This window comes from Leopardus geoffroyi, chromosome A1, assembly GCF_018350155.1.
Source record: "Leopardus geoffroyi isolate Oge1 chromosome A1, O.geoffroyi_Oge1_pat1.0, whole genome shotgun sequence".
Lineage (NCBI taxonomy): Eukaryota > Metazoa > Chordata > Mammalia > Carnivora > Felidae > Leopardus > Leopardus geoffroyi.
The window spans coordinates 86,915,396-86,933,761 of NC_059326.1; the positions used below are offsets into that span (position 1 = coordinate 86,915,396).

General features: G+C 38.1%; 1 protein-coding gene and 1 pseudogene across 1 annotated transcript; both read left to right on the plus strand.

The window, feature by feature from the left end:
* Positions 1 to 692: 692 nt before the first annotated feature.
* On the plus strand, positions 693 to 1,640 carry LOC123577411 (olfactory receptor 5M11-like). Its single transcript, XM_045439711.1, has one exon. The coding sequence runs from the start codon at positions 693 to 695 to the stop codon at positions 1,638 to 1,640; it is 948 nt and encodes a 315-aa protein (XP_045295667.1).
* An 11,140-nt stretch (positions 1,641 to 12,780) lies between these two features.
* LOC123577465 lies at positions 12,781 to 13,133 on the plus strand (annotated as a pseudogene).
* The last annotated feature ends 5,233 nt before the right edge of the window (positions 13,134 to 18,366 follow it).

Below are 18,366 nucleotides of genomic sequence, written 5' to 3' on the forward strand. Positions count from 1 at the left end.
ACAAAAACTTTTGTGTATCACCACATTCAAACTGAAACTACAATTATCAAAGGAATATTCAGAGAATCACAGATAAGCAAGATTAATAAAAAGTCAATACATACTGCCAATACATGTTCACCCCTTCATGTTAGGATGTCCTTGGAACCACAGTAGAGGGGACAGCCATCTTGCCAGCGCAACCCAAGGAAAAGCCCCTAGTAGTGTGCCAGAACGAATTGGAGGTCAACCAATCACCGAGCGACAGCATGACCTGATGCGAAAAAGGCCCACCTGGACCTAAACCCGGAACCGCTGCAGCTTAAAAACCCCACGCCACCACACCTGGGCGCGACTTCCCTGACTCCTCTCTCTCTTTCTCTCCCTGAGTCACGGAACTTCGCCCGAGACCTTAGCTCCCGATAAAGCCTTTGCTAAAATTTTTTTAGCCTCTGACTCTTATCTTTACCCTGCCTTACGCCTGACCCTAACACTTCAGCCCCTCCTCCAGACTTTCCTGGCTTCTAGCTAATTTGGACATGCAGATTTAGAAATGAGGACATAATACTACAATCTGGGATGGAAGTCACAGCATCATGGAGTTTAGTGGATAAGGTTTTAGCCCTGGCTATGTAACAACAGTCTCCGCCCTTGAAATAAGCCATGTAAAGTTATTTCATTATACAAGAATTGTTTTCATCTATAGCTCTTAGATGGAAGAAAACAAAAAGAGAAATATGTCCACTGTTACTTATGTCATCCTGCTTGGTTTGGGGGACCTTGAAGAAAATAGAACTATCCTTTTCTTTTTATTCCTCAGCCTTTATATTGTCACACTGTTTAGTAACCTGCTGCTGATCTTTGCTGTCCAGAAAAGTTCACATATTCATACTCCAATGTATTTTTTCCTGTGCCATTTATCCTGTGTGGATGTTGGATACTTAAGCAGCATTTTTCCCCAGTTGCTGTGGGAGGTTTTGGCTGCTGGTGTCACTATCTCCTTTACTGCCTGTGTGATGCAATTGTACGTTGTTGGTGCTCTGCTCACTGTGGAGTGTTTCCTCCTGGCTGTCATGTCCTATGATTGCTATTTGGCCATCTGTCAGCCCCTGAGATACTCAGTACTTACGGACCACAGAGTTTGTGTCAAGTTGGCAGTTGCTTTGTGGACTGGTGATTTTCTGTTCGTGGGTGCCGTGCTAGTTTTGCTTACCTCTTTAACTTTCTGTGGTCCCCACATCATCAACCATTTCTTTTGTGACTTCTTCCCACTGGTGAAGCTCTCCTGCACAGACACTACAATGGTGGAAAGGGCAGCATTTGCTTCATCATACTTATCCCTGTCTCCATTCTTTTGGACATTGTTATCATACGGTTGCATTCTGTCCTCCATTTTAAGGATTTCTTCTTCTACCGGGAGACACAGAGCCTTCTCCACCTGCTCATCCCACTTGATTGTGATGAGTTTGTTTTATGGAACTCTGGTTGTGGTGTACATGACACCACCATCAGAAACAACATCCAGTCTGAACAAGATTTTCTCACTTTTCTACACAGTCCTCATACCCATTCTTAATCCCTTAGTTTATAGTCTGAGAAACAAGGATGTTCAAATTGCTCTGGAGGAAGAAGCCACACCCAGTTGTTCAGGAGATAACTAGGGCTAGATAAAAAGGTGGTCTATTGAAAAAATGTGGTCCAAAATGGAATTGGAGTAGAACTTGGGGACTGTGGAAATTCCATTTAGGCAGTTGGTCAATCAATTAAGATTAATCAATAAATTTATAATAATATGGATATGACCAATATATAAAACATCATTAATATTATTAACTTCAAATTAAATGGAAACATTAACTCTATGTGAGGTAGTAGAATATCAGCTATAAAATTATTACAACATGATTTTCAAGAGTATTTCTATCTATATGAAATTTTGTCCTCACCATTCCCTGAGAGCAGCAGTGTGTGGACTCAATTATATAGGATACACTGCTAAAAATTGTTAACATCTTAGTAACTTTATTAACATGGAGAAATTTCCTTCCAAGTTGGATGTAAACTTTCTTGATAGTACTTTGTGTACTTAAATTTTCTTCACTAAATTGTAATTTAGGATACTTTAATTAGGAATAAGCCAAAATATGTGACTAAATCCTAAAAGAGCAAATACTAAAGAAAAATAAAAGTATAGTTGGAAGAAGTCTGACTTAAAGTATTTAATAATAGAGATTGTTTTAAGAATTTAGCTTATATTTGATGTAAATAAAATAGAAATCATATCTTCTAGTACTGCTTTTAGAGTACCATTATCGATAAAAAAAAATAACACAATTTTTACTGCAGTTTAAAAAAAATCAAAAAACAAAGTCAGGACAATTTCAAAGAATATGACCAAGTGTGAGTTCAGGCTGAGATTATCAAGGCATTTTAAATACTTATAGAACTTAACAGGGTGTATCATTTTGATATATATATACATATATATTAAAGCAGGGGCACCTGGGTGGCTCAGTTGGTTAAGCAGCCGACTTCAGCCCAGGTCATGATTTCACAGTTCGTGAGTTCAAGCCCCACGTCAGGCTCTGTGCTGACAGCTCAGAGACTGGAGACTGTTTCAGATTCTGTGTCTTCCTCTCTCTCTTCCCCTCCCCTGCTCGCACTCTGTGTGTGTGTGTCTCTCTCTCAAAAATAAACATTAATTTTTTTTAAATATTAAAGCAGTTAATGAAATATGAATAATCAGAATTTGACATAGTTTATGATGAAAATGAAATAGCTATGTGAAGGGAGCAGATTGAAATGCAATGGCCCCAAGACAATTGGAGATGCATATCAAAAAAAAGTAGAAGCCCTTTATAGCCCTGAGGTATAATCATACTTCATACAATACAAAGGAATCAATTCCAAGTGTATTATGGAATCTAAATGTAAAAACCTAAAGATTAATTTAGAAAAATATCTTTTTGTGTGTGAAATTAAGGTAAAGGGATACTTTTTAAAATCAAATATAAAGGAAAATATGTGGAAACTCGGCTATATTCAAATTAAAAATTCATGTTCATGATAATACATCTTTGGAGAAAAATGCAAAAGAAAGCGATAGACAAAGGGTGACTATATATTATTAGCAATACAAAGCAGATCTAGGTCACATCTAAAATATATAAAGTATTTCTACAAATTAATAAGAAATTTGCAGCAAACCCAGGGGAAAATATATATAACATAAGCTTTAATATGGTTTTTAAAAATATGAAAAGCAAGTGGTCAAAAACTTATGCAAAGATAAATTATCTTCTTCTGGGTGTCACCAGAGGGCAGACATTGAGAATAGGTTTTAAGCGCAAGTAACTTATTTGGAGACCTGTCTAAGGAATCATAGGTGGTAGAGCTTGGAATTGATTTAAGAGTCATAAGGAAAACAAGTTTGGATACATTAATGAAAAAAAATTACCAGTGATATGAACTGAAACTCAATCCCACTGGTAATTTCAGGAGAAGATTTAGAAAAAAATCTCTGAACTTCTTCACTTATTTAGCAAGAGCATATAGTACTTATTACCGACAATGTCTGTCATTGGTAGAAATCTTTTCCTGGGAGCACTGAGTCCCAATTTTTTGCAAACAATGGGACAAGCACGTTCCTGGAACTAGATGCAACTCTCAGAATGATATTCACTAAGATTGCAGTAAGAAGTCATAATCTTGTAGCAGAATGGTGAACATGGATGGATGTGGACAAGGCACCAACAGTTTCAACATCAGCACTGAGCTGTTTATACCTCAAAGAACTTCAGAAAAACAACCATATGGGAAAACTATTATATTTCCATCAAAACAGTTAAAGTCAATGGTGATGCTAGAATTTGTCAAGGATGTAAAGGAAACAACTTTCATATTCTACTAGTGAGAATAATATATGTTAGGATCTACTAAGTTTGAGCATATGCTTAATTGTAAAGCAACAGTTCTACTCCCCGGTATTTACATAGCAAAAAATGCATGTGATATATGCATGTGATACAAAAGATATTACCAAAAATGTTTAGTATGAGAATTATTTGGAAAGGGGCATAAACATCTTTTTTCTCAGGGGGATGGGTAAACATCTTAGATATTTATCATTAGAATGGGTATAAAAACTTTGACACATACATATATGGAATTACATACACATTTTATTATGAGAGACATATAGCTAATGAAATAACACAATGTGTTTGATTTTTAAAAAATGATAATGCCTATATCACTGTTCTTTGATCATTTTGTGTGGCATTTCACTATAAGATGTTTGAAAAATATAACCATTATCTGCACATTCATACAAAATGATAGGTTAAATGAGGATATAAAGGTTAATTTTTACAACATTTTTATTTATATATACCACAAAAGAGGAAGCATTCAAAAATTTGTTTCCACACATCTATTAGTGATCCTGACATTGATCAAACCATTCTACAGACTTTTTCACATCATCTTAGATAGTCAGAGTTATTAACCTAGTATTGGCATTTAGTGCCTCAGTGGCCTTTCTGAATATCATTTCTGCTATCTTCATTAAATCCTACCATGAGACATCCCACAGGGGGATTTTATGGTTTTTTATCTTGAAAACAAGTATTGATTATTCCAACTAATGGGAAAAGGAAGGCTGGTTACGTGTTGTGCCCCAGGAGAAGAAACAATGTTGGAATATATTATTGGCATGCAACACCTAAGCAACTGACCTTTCTAGTTTTGGAATAAAGTTTTTGAAAATCTGAATTCGACTGTCATACTGTTGTTCACTTACTTGCCAGGATATGCTTAAACTTACACTAGAGAAAGTTTGAGTAGGAATAGAAAAGAGAATATTGATGTAGCACAGCCCATGGTGCATTCGGCTTCACTTACATTATTCCACACCCAGTGCAAGTTATAACAGCGCAAGCACATTCCACTCAGTCACTCCCAATAAATGCAGCTTTTGAATAAGTATGGAAGGCAAGGAAGAGACAGTTGATGATTCTAAAAAGTAAACAGTAGCAGTACAATTTGGGGAAGAAGACCAGAATTTGAACTAACAATAAATCAGAGGTAAGCTTTTCACTGTTGCTCCATTTTCCTGTCCTCGAAATAAGTCAACCAAAATCTATAAATGGGTACCAGTGCATTTACAGGAGATCTAGGAAAATCTTTCTAGTTCTTCCTCAAGGACAAGAAAAGGGAATTCCTAATATTTCAGCAAAATGCATAATCTTCTCTAATTTTTCTATTTATTTGGTACCATTATTCACTTCCCTATAACTCTACAAGAGTGCAGAGTGGGGACCTTCAGGGGTCGTTTTCTTCAGCAGGGGGACTGTGTTCATAAATGGTTGTGGAGATCCCCACATCTTTTCTTCCTGTTCGGTTTTGCCAAGAACATAGTGTATTACCAAAAAGTACATGCAAAATGTGACAACTAAATTCCTAGTTTTCTGGGAACAAGGCAGAAAAGGGGAGGCCCAAGGAATGAAATTTACCAGAAAGATTCTGGAGCCAGTGAGACTCAGTTAAGTAATGCCATGAAGTTTCACATCCATTCATATGATCATAAAGAGCACTTAAGACTTAAAACTGAACTTAACTGATAGACTACCATAAGTTTGTAGACTTCTCACTGGGTCATGCACATGTGGACATATCTAAGTAGAACTGCAAAAAGTCTGAAAGTGGAAGACAACAAAACCAAAACAGAAGCAGCTGGTTAAAACTTGTACCATAAGCTTATATGGGATGATTTATGCTAAAAAATAAAGAGAATAAAGAAAAGTGAGCATTTTCTATATTATTTAAACAATACCTACAGACTCATCATAAACTATACAAAATTTCCACGATCACTCCAAAATTACTTGGCATGTAAAGAAACAAGACATTTTCAACTTGCTATAGAAAAAACAATTATATGATGTCAATGCCAAAGTGCCAATTATTGAATTTTTATAGGCTTTAAAGCAGCTATTATAAAAACGATTCACTGAGTAACATTCAACACATACTAAGATAAAGGACACATAAATATATAGACAAACAAAGACAGAAAAATTGAAATTTTAGACTAAAAAAAATGAAATGAGGGGTGCCTGGGTGGCTCAGTTGGTTGAGTGTCCAACTTTTGGCTTCACTTTAGGTCATGATCCCAGAGTCTACACTGAGCTTGGAGGTTGCTTATGTTTCTCTCTCTCTCTCTCTCTCTCTCTCTCTCTTTCTATCTCTCTGCCTCAGTCCCCTTCTCACGTGCTCTCTTTCCTGATTAAAAAAAAATAAATTTAAAATTGAAATTATATATTAATTAGGTGAACTCAAAGAGAATGAAGACCATAGAGGAAAGAATCAGAACTATAAGGTAGTTCACTCAAAATTATTCAAACTGAACAATATTAATAGCAAATATTGGTAAATGAAATGACAGAATCTCAGGGGATTTATAGATAAATAACAAAGAAAAAAATCAATTATCTTGTCACTGGGGTCCCAAAAGGAGAGGATAGAACTCAGGCAGAAAAGTCACTAAAAGAAATTGTAGCTGAAAGCATCACAAATTGGCAAAACAACATAAACTTACAAATTCCAAAGGCTAACAAAGACTTAACTAGAATAAACCCAAACATATACATGCCTAATCGCAGCATAGTCAAACTGTTAAAAATGGAAAACAATGAAAAATCTGTAAAGCAATCAGAAAAGAATGACAAATTGTGTATGTATAAATGATTATGGATTTTCATCTGAAAATGTGGAACCCAGAAGGAGGTGAAACAAAATGCTCATAGTGCCAAAAAAAAAAAAAAACACAAAAAACAGTGGTTAACCCAGAATTCTCTACCCAGTGACTTTATCCTTCAGGAATAAAAATGTAATAAAGGCATACCCAGATAGAGCAAAACTAAGGGAATTCATCATCAACAGATATGTTTTAAAACAACTCCTTCAAAAAATTATTTCAGATAGGTGGTGAATGGTAAAAAAAAAAAAAAAAAAAAGAGGTTTAGAGTATCAGGAAGAACAAAGGGTAAAAGTAATGATAAATAAATTATTCTTGCTTGGGTTCTTGAAAATATGTTTGATGATAAATTACAAAAGGTATAATTTGTCTCATGCAGTTTATAGTAGTTGTAGGTTTTTTTTTAAAATAGATGAAAGCACTTAAAGAGAGGAATGTAAAACAAACAAACAAACAAACAAAACTTATATGATGGTAAAATTTCTACCTGAACTTAAAATGTAAAATACTGATTTGTGGCAGATTGTAAAAGGTTCATTGTTCGAAGGTAGAGGTGGGTCCAAAAAGTATCCCACAGACTGATAAGTCACTTTAAGACTGAAAAATGAAGCAAGTCACTCCATATAATTTACACAGAGCTTTACTCAGGGTAACTACTGACCTGGTAATCAACTGGGTGAACAGATGATCCAGGTGGTACATAATTATTTTCCAACTCCATTCCCCAAGGTATTCTCTATCAAGTTTGGACCTTAATCCTCAACTTTTATGAAGTGGGGGGTATGGTGGTGAGGTGACAGGTAGTTATCTAAAGTGGCATCATCTGTACACCAGAGGATCTATGCTAGTTACCCAAAGTGAGTGGGGTCTTCTGTACATCAGTCACCTCTATTACTTGCCTAAAGTGGCGCTCTCTGTGCACCAGCCATCTCTAGTAGATAGCTGAAGTGGAGCCTTCTGGGGGTGCCTGGGTGGCTCAGTCAGTTGGGCTGCTGACTTCAGCTCAGGTCATGGTCTCATGGTCCATTTGTCTGTGAGATTGAGCCCCGTGTCAGGCTCCATGTCAGGCTCTGTGCTGAACAGCTCAGAGCCTGGAACCTGCTTCAAGTTCTGTGTTTCCCTCTCTCTTTGCACCTCTCTGTCTGTCTCTCTCTCAAAAATAAATAAACATTAAAAAAAAAACTTTTTTGAAGTGGAGCCTTCTGTACACAACTTTAGGAAAGATTAGAACAAGTCCACATCACATTTAGAGCATATCCTCCATGGGCCTAGAACACATAGCCAAAGAGCTCATTGCATGGGCATAAACAACTGGAGAGGCAAAGAAGGACTCAGTATTGTCAAAACTCCTACAGTAAATGTATATAGATGTGGAAACAAATTATAAAGAATGCTCCCTCAACTTTCTATGTCCTAATCTCTGAGATGTGTGAATATGATACATTACTGTTACAATTTTGTGATCCTATATGGCACAGTTGACCTTAATATAGGAATATCATCCTGCATTATCCACAGGTCCATAGGAATCGTGGATACCTTATAATCAGAGAGCGTTTTTTATACTAGTGGATAAAGAGTAAGTCAGAAAAATGTGAAACTTGGACGTGATTTGACACTCATTTGTTGTCTTTGAATACCAAAACTCCACAAAAGCAGCATCATAAAAGTAAACAAACAATAAGTTTAAAAAATGTCGAACCAAAAATCCTCAACAAAACGTTAGCAAATCAACTCTACCAGCATACACAAGATAATAAAGATCATCTACACAAAACCTTCAGTTACCATCAGGTTTAAAAATGGGACATCGAGGGGCACCTGGGTGGCGCAGTCGGTTAAGCATCCGACTTCAGCCAGGTCACGATCTCGCGGTCAGTGAGTTCGAGCCCCGCATCAGGCTCTGGGCTGATGGCTCGGAGCCTGGAGCCTGTTTCCAATTCTGTGTCTCCCTCTCTCTCTGCCCCTCCCCCGTTCATGCTCTGTCTCTCTCTGTCCCAAAAATAAATAAACGTTGAAAAAAAAAATTAAAAAAAAAAAAAGGGACATCGAAGGGCGCCTGGGTGGCTCAGTAGGTTGGGCATCCAACTTCAGCTCAGGTAATGATTCGCGGTCCATAGGTTTGAACCCTGCATCGGATTCTGTGCTGACAGCTCAGAGCCTGGAGCCTGTTTCAGATCCTGTGTCTCCCTCTCTCTCTCTGCCCCTCCCCCACTGATACTCTGTTTCTCTCTCAAAAATTAAAAAAAAAATTTATTTTTTTTAAATGGGACATTGAATGCTTTCTCCCTAGAATAGATTCAAAGGCAAGGTTGTTAATACGCACAACTTCTGTACAACTTTCTACTATAACTCTTGGCCATTGTAAGACAAGAAACATAACAAAATCCATAGAGATATAAAGAAAGAACTTAAAATGCCCCTACTTATAGAAAGCATGATTTTCAATTAAAAAAATCTAAGAAATGTACTCCAAGAGAAAACCTCTTTCATTTAATGAGTCAGTTTAGCAAGGTCCCAGAATATATAATCAAAACATAAAAACACACCATATTTCTATGTGCTAAGGATATAAATTTGGAAGCCAAGACAACACAATTAACAATAACACCAGAGGTAAATAAATTATTAGGTGAACATCGAAATATGGTATGTACATAATCTGCATGATACAGACTTCAATATGTTAATAGAAGACATCAGAGGAGTAACTAAATGGAAACTCATATCATGTTCACAGAGAACAAGAAACAATGTAATAAAGATATCAATTCTTATTGATCTGTACCTTTAGCAGAATTCTATTTAAAATACCACTGGATTTTTGTAGATCTAAACAAACTGATGATAAAGTTTATATGGGTTGGGCCAAGAAACTACTATAGACCAAATAATTTAGAAAAACAAGAATTTTGATGAATAAGTATGGTCAACTTCAAGACTTATTATGAAGGAACAATAATTAAAATTTCATGCTATTAATAAAATGATAAATAGATCGATCAATGAGAAAATGTAGAGAGTTAAGAAATAGAGCCTTAAAAATGTGCCCATCTGATTTTTTTTTAAAGATACATATAAAAACATTTGACTGGAGCAGGGACAGGATTTTGTAAACTGGTGTTAGAACACATGAGTATCCAATACAATAAAAGGAAGCATGACCTAAACCTCATGGTGTCCACAAAAATTAACTTTAAAAATAAATTATAAATTATAAAACTTTTAGAAGTAAACACAAATAAAATTTTGCAATCAGAAATTTGACACAGTGTTCAGAAAAGACACCAAAAATACAATATATGAAAAGGAATTAAAAAAACAAGACTATCGGGAATATGACAGGGATATCCACTCTTACCACTGTTGTTCATCATAGTACTGGAAGCCCTAACGTTAGCAGACATCAAAATGAAATAGTGTCATCCAATTTGGCAAGGAAGAAGTCAACCTTTCACTCTTCACAATGACATGTTACTCAACGTGGAAACCTGAAAGACTACACCAGAAAACTGTAGAACTGATCCATGAATTCAGCGAAGTCACAGGATAAAAAATCAATGTACAGAAATCGGTTGCATTTGTATACATCAGTAATGAAGCAGCAGAAAGAGATACCAAGGAATCAATCCCATTTACAATTGCACCCAAACCCATAAGATACTTAGGCATAAACCTAACCAAAGAGGTAAAAGGTATGTATACTGAAAACTATAGAAAGCTTATGAAAATAATTGGAGAAGACACGCACACAAACAAATGGGAAAACATTCCATGCTCATGGATTGGAAGAACAAATACTGTTAAAATATCGATATTACTCAAAGCAATCTACACATTCAATGCAATCCTTATCAAAATAACACCAGCATTCTTCACAGAACTAGAACAAACAATCCTGAAATTTGTATGGAACTACAAAAGACCCTGAATAACCAAAGTAATGTTGCAAAAGAAAACCAAAGCTGGAGGCATCTCAATTCTGGACTTTAAGCTGTATTACAATGCTGTAATTATGAATACAGTATGGTACTGGCACAAAACAGACACATAGATCAATGGAGCAGAATAGAGAATCCAGAAATGGGCCCACAAATATATAGCCAACTACTCTTCAACAAAGCAGGAAAGAGTATCAGGTGGAAAAAAGTCGCTTCACAAATGGTGATGGGAGAACTGGACAGTGACATGCAGAAGAATGAAACTGGACCACTTTCTTACATACACAAAAATAAATTCAAAATGGGTGAAAGGTCTAAATGTGAGACAGTAAACCATCAAAATCCTACAGGAGAAAACAGGCAACAACCACTTAGACTGAGACCACAGCAGATTCTTACCTGATATGTCTCCAGAGGCAAGGAAAACAAAAGCAAAAATGAACTATTGGGACCTCATCAAGATTAAAATCTTCTGCGTGGTGAAGGGAACAGTCAACATAAGTAAAAGGCAGCCTACATAATGGGAGAAAATATTTGCAAATGACATATCAGATAAAGGGAAAGTATTCAAAATCTATAAAGAACTTATCAAACTCAACACCCCAAACACAAATAACCCAGTTAAGAAATGGAGAGAAGACATGAATAGACACTTTTCCAAAGAAGACATCCAGATGGCTAACAGACACATGAAAAGATGCTCAACATCAGTGAAATACAAATCAAAACCACAATTAGATACCACCTCACACCTGTCAGAATGTCTAAAATGAACAACTCAGGAAACTACAGATGTTCACGAGGATGTGGAGAAAGGGGAACCATTTAGCACTGTTGATGGGAATACAAACTGGTGCAGCCACTCTGGAAAACGGTATGGAGGTTCCTCAAAAGTTAAAAATAGAACCATCCTAGGACCCAGCAATTGCATTACTAGGCATTTATACAGAGGATACAAAAATGTTGTTTTGAAGAGGCCCGTGCACCCCAGTGTTTATAGCAGCGCTATAAACAATAGCCAAATTAAGGAAAGAGCCCAAATGTCCATTGACTGGTGAGTGGATAAAGAAAATGTGTTTAGATATACAATGGAATACTACTCAGCAATGAAAAGGAACAAAATCTTGCCATTTGACAACATGGATGGAACCAGAGGGTACTATGCAAAGCAAAATATACCAGAAAAAGACAAACATCATATGACTTCACTCATATGCAGAATTTAAGGAACTCAACAGATGAACAGAGGAAAAGGGAAGGAAAAATAAGATAAAAAGCAATAGGGAGGCAAACCATGAGACTCTTCAATGCAGAAAACAAACAGGGTTGCTGATGGGGAGGTGGGTGGAGGGATGGGTTAAATGTGTGGTGGGCATTAAGGAGGGCACTTTTCAGGATGTGCACTGGGTGCCATATGTAAGAGATGAATCACTGGGACTACATTGTATGTTAACCAACTTGAATTTAAATAAAACACACACACACACACATACACACACACAAGATTTATCAAAAATTTAAAAACACTTATATAACAACACCAAAAACACAAATTTTGAAATAAATAATTCACAAGCAGGACTTCATTGAAATTAAACATTTCTGCTTATATTGCTAAATGAAATAAGCCAATCTGTAAAGCCTACATAGTATATAATTCCAACTACAACAGATTTTTGAAAAGGCACAATTATGGACATATTAAAAAATGATTAGTGTTTGCCAGGGACTGACTTTATGAGGAGTAGAGGGACAGTGCTGATTTAATGGGTGAATTTTTAGGGCAGGGAAGTTAATCAATATGATTCTATAAGAATGGTTACACTAGCAACAATGAACCACATTGTAAAATACAGACTTTGTGTGATCATGATGTGTCGATATAGGTTATCAATAGTAAACAATGTACCAAACCTAGTAGGGACGATGCTAATGAGGAAAGTTTTTCCTGTATGTCTTTAAGATGTATACACTAGATCTCTGTACCTTCACTTCCATATTGTCATGTATCTAAAAGTGCCCCCCCCCCAAAAAAAAAGAATAAAGGCTTGGTTCAACCCTAATGCTGCCAAGGTTGCAAGCCTGAGGATCTTCCAACCCAGGATGTGTTACATCACCTCCTACCTGCTGGCCTCCCTCAGAGACGATGCCTCCCCCAGTGCCAAATACATCAAGAAGATTCTGGATAGTGTCGGCATCAAGGTGGATGACGACCGGCTCAGCAAAGTTGTCAGCGAGCTGAATGGAAAAAAAAAATATTGAAAATGTCACTGCCCAGGGGGAGTGGCAAGCTGGTGGTCAGCATGCACACTGGTGGGACTGTGACTGTCTCTGCTGCTCCAGGATCTGCAGCTCCTGCTGCTGGTTCCAACACAGCCACAGCAGTGGAGAAGACAGATGACAAGAAGAAGTCAAAGGAGTGGGACGTTGACATGGGATCTGGATTGTTTCATTAGAGCCCCACTCTCCTGCAAAGAAAACCCTTTTTGCAAATAAATAAATAGATACAAAAATAAATAAATAAATAAATAAATAAATAAATAAATAAATAAATCTAAGAAAAACATAAACAATAAATGTCTGTGGAAGACAAACAATGAAAGTACAATATACAGTGGAAGAAAGCATTTACACATCAAATTCTAGCAATAAGCTTGTATTGAGAGTACATAAAAATTATTCAATATTCAAGAGGAAGAAAATAAACTACACAATTAAAACTATATGGGAAATTTAGGAAAGGTCTGGGAGGGAAGATGGCGGCGTAGGAGGACGCTGGGCTCACCAGGCATCCTGCTGATCACTTAGATTCCACCTACACCTGCCTAAATAACCCAGAAAACCTCCAGAGGATTAGCAGAACGGAGTCGCCGGAGCCAAGCGCAGACGAGAGGCCCACGGAAGAGGGTAGGAAGGGCGGTGAGGCGGTGCATGCTCCACGGACTGGCGGGAGGGAGCCGGGGCGGAGGGGCGGCTCGCCGGCCAAGCAGAGCCCCCGAGTGTGGCTGGCAAAAGCGGAGTGGCCTGACGGACTGTGTTCTGACAGCAAGCGCGACTTAGCGTCTGGGAGGTCATAAGTTAACAGCTCTGCTCGGGAAGCGGGAAGGCTGGGGGACAAAAGGAGGGAGAGCTGCTGAGCCCCTGGACGACAGAACTCAGTTTGGTGGGGAACAAAGGCGCTCCCCAGCGCCATCTCCCCCGCCCATCCCCCAGCCAAAATCCCAAAGAGAACCAGTTCCTGCCAGGGAACTTCCTCCCTCCTTGCAAACACCCAACTCTGTGCTTCTGCAGAGGACCCAAACCTCCCGCAGCGGATCTGACTCCCTCCCGCTGCCACAGGGCCCCTCCTGAAGTGGATCACCTAAGGAGAAGCGAGCTAAGCCTGCCCCTCCTGCCCTTGTGCACCTTGCCTACCCACCACAGCTAATACTCCAGATCCCCAGCATCACAAGCCTGGCAGTGTGCAAGTAGCCCAGACGGGCCACACCACCCCACAGTGAATCCCACCCCTAGGAGAGGGGAAGAGAAGGCACACACCAGTCTGACTGTGGTCCCAGCGGTGGGCTGGGGGCAGACATCAGGTCGGACTGCGGCCCAGCCCACCAACTCCAGTTATACACCAAGGCACAGGGGAAGTGCCCTGCAGGTCCTCACCACGCCAGGGACTATCCAAAATGACCAAGCGGAAGAATTCCCCTCAGAAGAATCTCCAGGAAATAACAACAGCTAATGAACTGATCAAAAAGTATTTAAATAATATAACAGAAAGTGAATTTAGAATAATAGTCATAAAATTAATCGCTGGGCTTGAAAACAGTATAGAGAACAGCAGAGAATCTCTTGCTACAGAGATCAAGGGACTAAGGAACAGTCACGAGGAGCTGAAAAACGCTTTAAATGAAATGCAAAACAAAATGGAAACCACCATGGCTCGGATTGAAGAGGCAGAGGAGAGAATAGGTGAACAAGAAGATAAAGTTATGGAAAAAGAGGAAGCTGAGAAAAAGAGAGATAAAAAAATCCAGGAGTATTAGAGAACTAAGTGATACACTAAAAAGAAATAATATACGTATAATTGGTATCCCAGAGGAGGAAGAGAGAGGGAAAGGTGCTGAAGGGGTACTTGAAGAAATAATAGCTGAGAACTTCCCTGAACTGGGGAAGGAAAAAGGCATTGAAATCCAAGAGGCACAGAGAACTCCCTTCAGACGAAACTTGAATCGATCTTCTGCACGACATATCATAGTGAAACTGGCAAAATACAAAGATAAAGAGAAAATTCTGAAAGCAGCAAGGGGTAAACGTGCCCTCACATATAAAGGGAGACCTATAAGACTCGTGACTGATCTCTCTCTTGAAACTTGGCAGGCCAGAAAGAATTGGCACGAGATTTTCAGTGTGCTAGACAGAAAAAATATGCAGCCGAGAATCCTTTATCCAGCGAGTCTGTCATTTAGAATAGAAGGAGAGATAAAGGTCTTCCCAAACAAACAAAAACTGAAGGAATTTGTCACCACTAAACCAGCCCTACAGGAGATCCTAAGGGGGACCCTGTGAGACAAAGTACCAGAGACAACACTACAAGCATAAAACATACAGACATCACAATGACTCTAAACCCGTATCTTTCTATAATAACACTGAATGTAAATGGATTAAATGCACCAACCAAAAGACATAGGGTATCAGAATGGATAAAAAAACAAGACCCATCTATTTGCTGTCTACAAGAGACTCATTTTAGACCTGAGGACACATTCAGATTGAGAGTGAGGGGATAGAGAACTATTTATCATGCTACTGGAAGCCAAAAGAAAGCTGGAGTAGCCATACATATATCGGACAAACTAGACTTTAAATTAAAGCTGTAACAAGAGATGAAGAAGGACATTGTAGAAAAATTACAGGGTCTATCCATCAGGAAGAGCTAACAATTATAAATGTCTATGCGCCGAATACAGGAGCCCCCAATATATAAAACAACTACTCATAAACATAAGCAACCTTATTGATAAGAAGGTGGTAATTGCAGGGAACTTTAACACCCCACTTACAGAAATGGATAGATCATCTAGACACACGGTCAATAAAGAAACAAGGGCCCTGAATGAGACATTGGATCAGATGGACTTGACAGATATATTTAGAACTCTGCATCCCAAAGCAACAGAATATAGTTTCTTCTCGAGTGCACGTGGAACATTCTCCAAGATAGATCATATACTGGGTGACAAAACAGCCCTTCATAAGTTTACCAGAATTGAAATTATACCATGCATACTTTCAGACCACAATGCTATGAAGCTTGAAATCAACCACAGAAAAAAGTCTGGAAAACCTCCAAAAGCATGGAGGTTAAAGAACACCCTACTAACGAATGAGTGGGTCAACCAGGCAATTAGAGAAGAAATTAAAAAATATATGGAAACAAAGGAAAATGAAAATACAACAATCCAAACGCTTTGGGACGCAGCAAAGGCAGTCCTGAGAGGAAAATACATTGCAATCCAGGCCTATCTTAAGAAACAAGAAAAATCCCAAATACAAATTCTAACAGCACACCTAAAGGAAATAGAAGCAGAACAGCAAAGACACCCCAAACCCAGCAGAAGAAGAGAAATAATAAAGATCAGAGCAGAAATAAACAATATAGAGTCTAATAAAACTGTAGACCAGATCAACAAAACCAAGAGTTGGTTTTTTGAAAAAATAAACAAAATTGACAAACCTCTAGCCAGGCTTCTCAAAAAGAAAAGGGAGATGACCCAAATAGATAAAATCATGAATGAAAATGGAATTATTACAACCAATCCCTCAGAGATACAAACAATTATCAGGGAATACTATGAAAAATTATATGCCAACAAATTGGACAACCTGGAAGAAATGGACAAATTCCTGAACACCCACACTCTTCCAAAACCCAATCAGGAGGAAATAGAAAGCTTGAACAGACCCATAACCAGTGAAGAAATTGAATCGGTTATCAAAGATCTCCCAACAAATAAGAGTCCAGGACCAGATGGCTTCCCAGGGGAGTTCTACCAGACGTTTAAAGCAGAGATAATACCTATCCTTCTCAAGCTATTCCAAAAAACAGAAAGGGAAGGAAAACTTCCAGACTCATTCTATGAAGCCAGTATTACTTGGATTCCTAAACCAGACAGAGACCCAGTAACAAAAGAGAACTACAGGCCAATATCCCTGATGAATATGGATGCAAAAATTCTCAATAAGATACTAGCAAATCGAATTCAACGGCATATAAAAAGAATTATTCACCATGATCGAGTGGGATTCATTCCTGGGATGCAGGGCTGGTTCAACATTCACAAATCAATCAACGTGATACATCACATTAACAAAAAAAAAGAGAAGAACCATATGATCCTGTCAATCGATGCAGAAAAGGCCTTTGACAAAATCCAGCACGCTTTCTTAATAAAAACCCTTGAGAAAGTCGGGATAGAAGGAACATACTTAAAGATCATAAAAGCCATTTATGAAAAGCCCACAGCTAACATCATCCTCAACGGGGAAAAACTGAGAGCTTTTTCCCTGAGATCAAGAACACGACAGGGATGCCCACTCTCACCGCTGTTGTTTAACATAGTGCTGGAAGTTCTAGCATCAGCAATCAGACAACAAAAGGAATTCAAAGGCATCAAAATTGGCAAAGATGAAGTCAAGCTTTCGCTTTTTGCAGATGACATGATATTATACATGGAAAATCCGATAGACTCCACCAAAAGTCTGCTAGAATTGATACATGAATTGAGCCAAGTTGCAGGATACAAAATCAATGTACAGAAATCAGTTGCATTCTTATACACTAACAATGAAGCAACAGAAAGACAAATAAAGAAACTGATCCCATTCACAATTGCACCAAGAAGCATAAAATACCCAGGAATAAATCTAACCAAAGATGTAAAGGATCTGTATGCTGAAAACTATAGAAAGCTTATGAAGGTAATTGAAGAAGATTAAAGAAATGGAAAGACATTCCCTGCTCATGGATTGGAAGAATAAATATTGTCAAAATGTCAATACTACCCAAAGCTATCTACACATTCAATGCAATCCCAATCAAAATTGCACCAGCATTCTTCTCGAAACTAGAACAAGCCATCCTAAAATTCATATGGAACCACAAAAGGCCCCGGATAGCCAAAGGAATTTTGAAGAAGAAGAGCAAAGCAGGAGGCATCACAATCCCAGACTTTAGCCTCTACTACAAAGCTGTCATCATCAAGACAGCATGGTATTGGCACAAAAACAGACACATAGACCAATGGAATAGAATAGAAACCCCAGAACTAGACCCACAAACGTGTGGCCAACTCATCTTTGACAAAGCAGGAAAGAACATCCAATGGAAAAAAGACAGCCTTTTTAACAAATGGTGCTGGGAGAACTGGACAGCAACATGCAGAAGGTTGAAACTCGACCACTTTCTCACACCATTCACAAAAATAAACTCAAAATGGATAAAGGACCTGATGTGAGACAGGAAACCATCAAAACCCTAGAGGAGAAAGCAGGAAAAGACCTCTCTGACCTCAGCCGTAGCAATCTCTTACTCGACACATCCCCAAAGGCAAGGGAATTAGAAGCAAACGTGAATTACTGGGACCTTATGAAGATAAAAAGCTTCTGCACAGCAAAGGAAACAACCAACAAAACTAA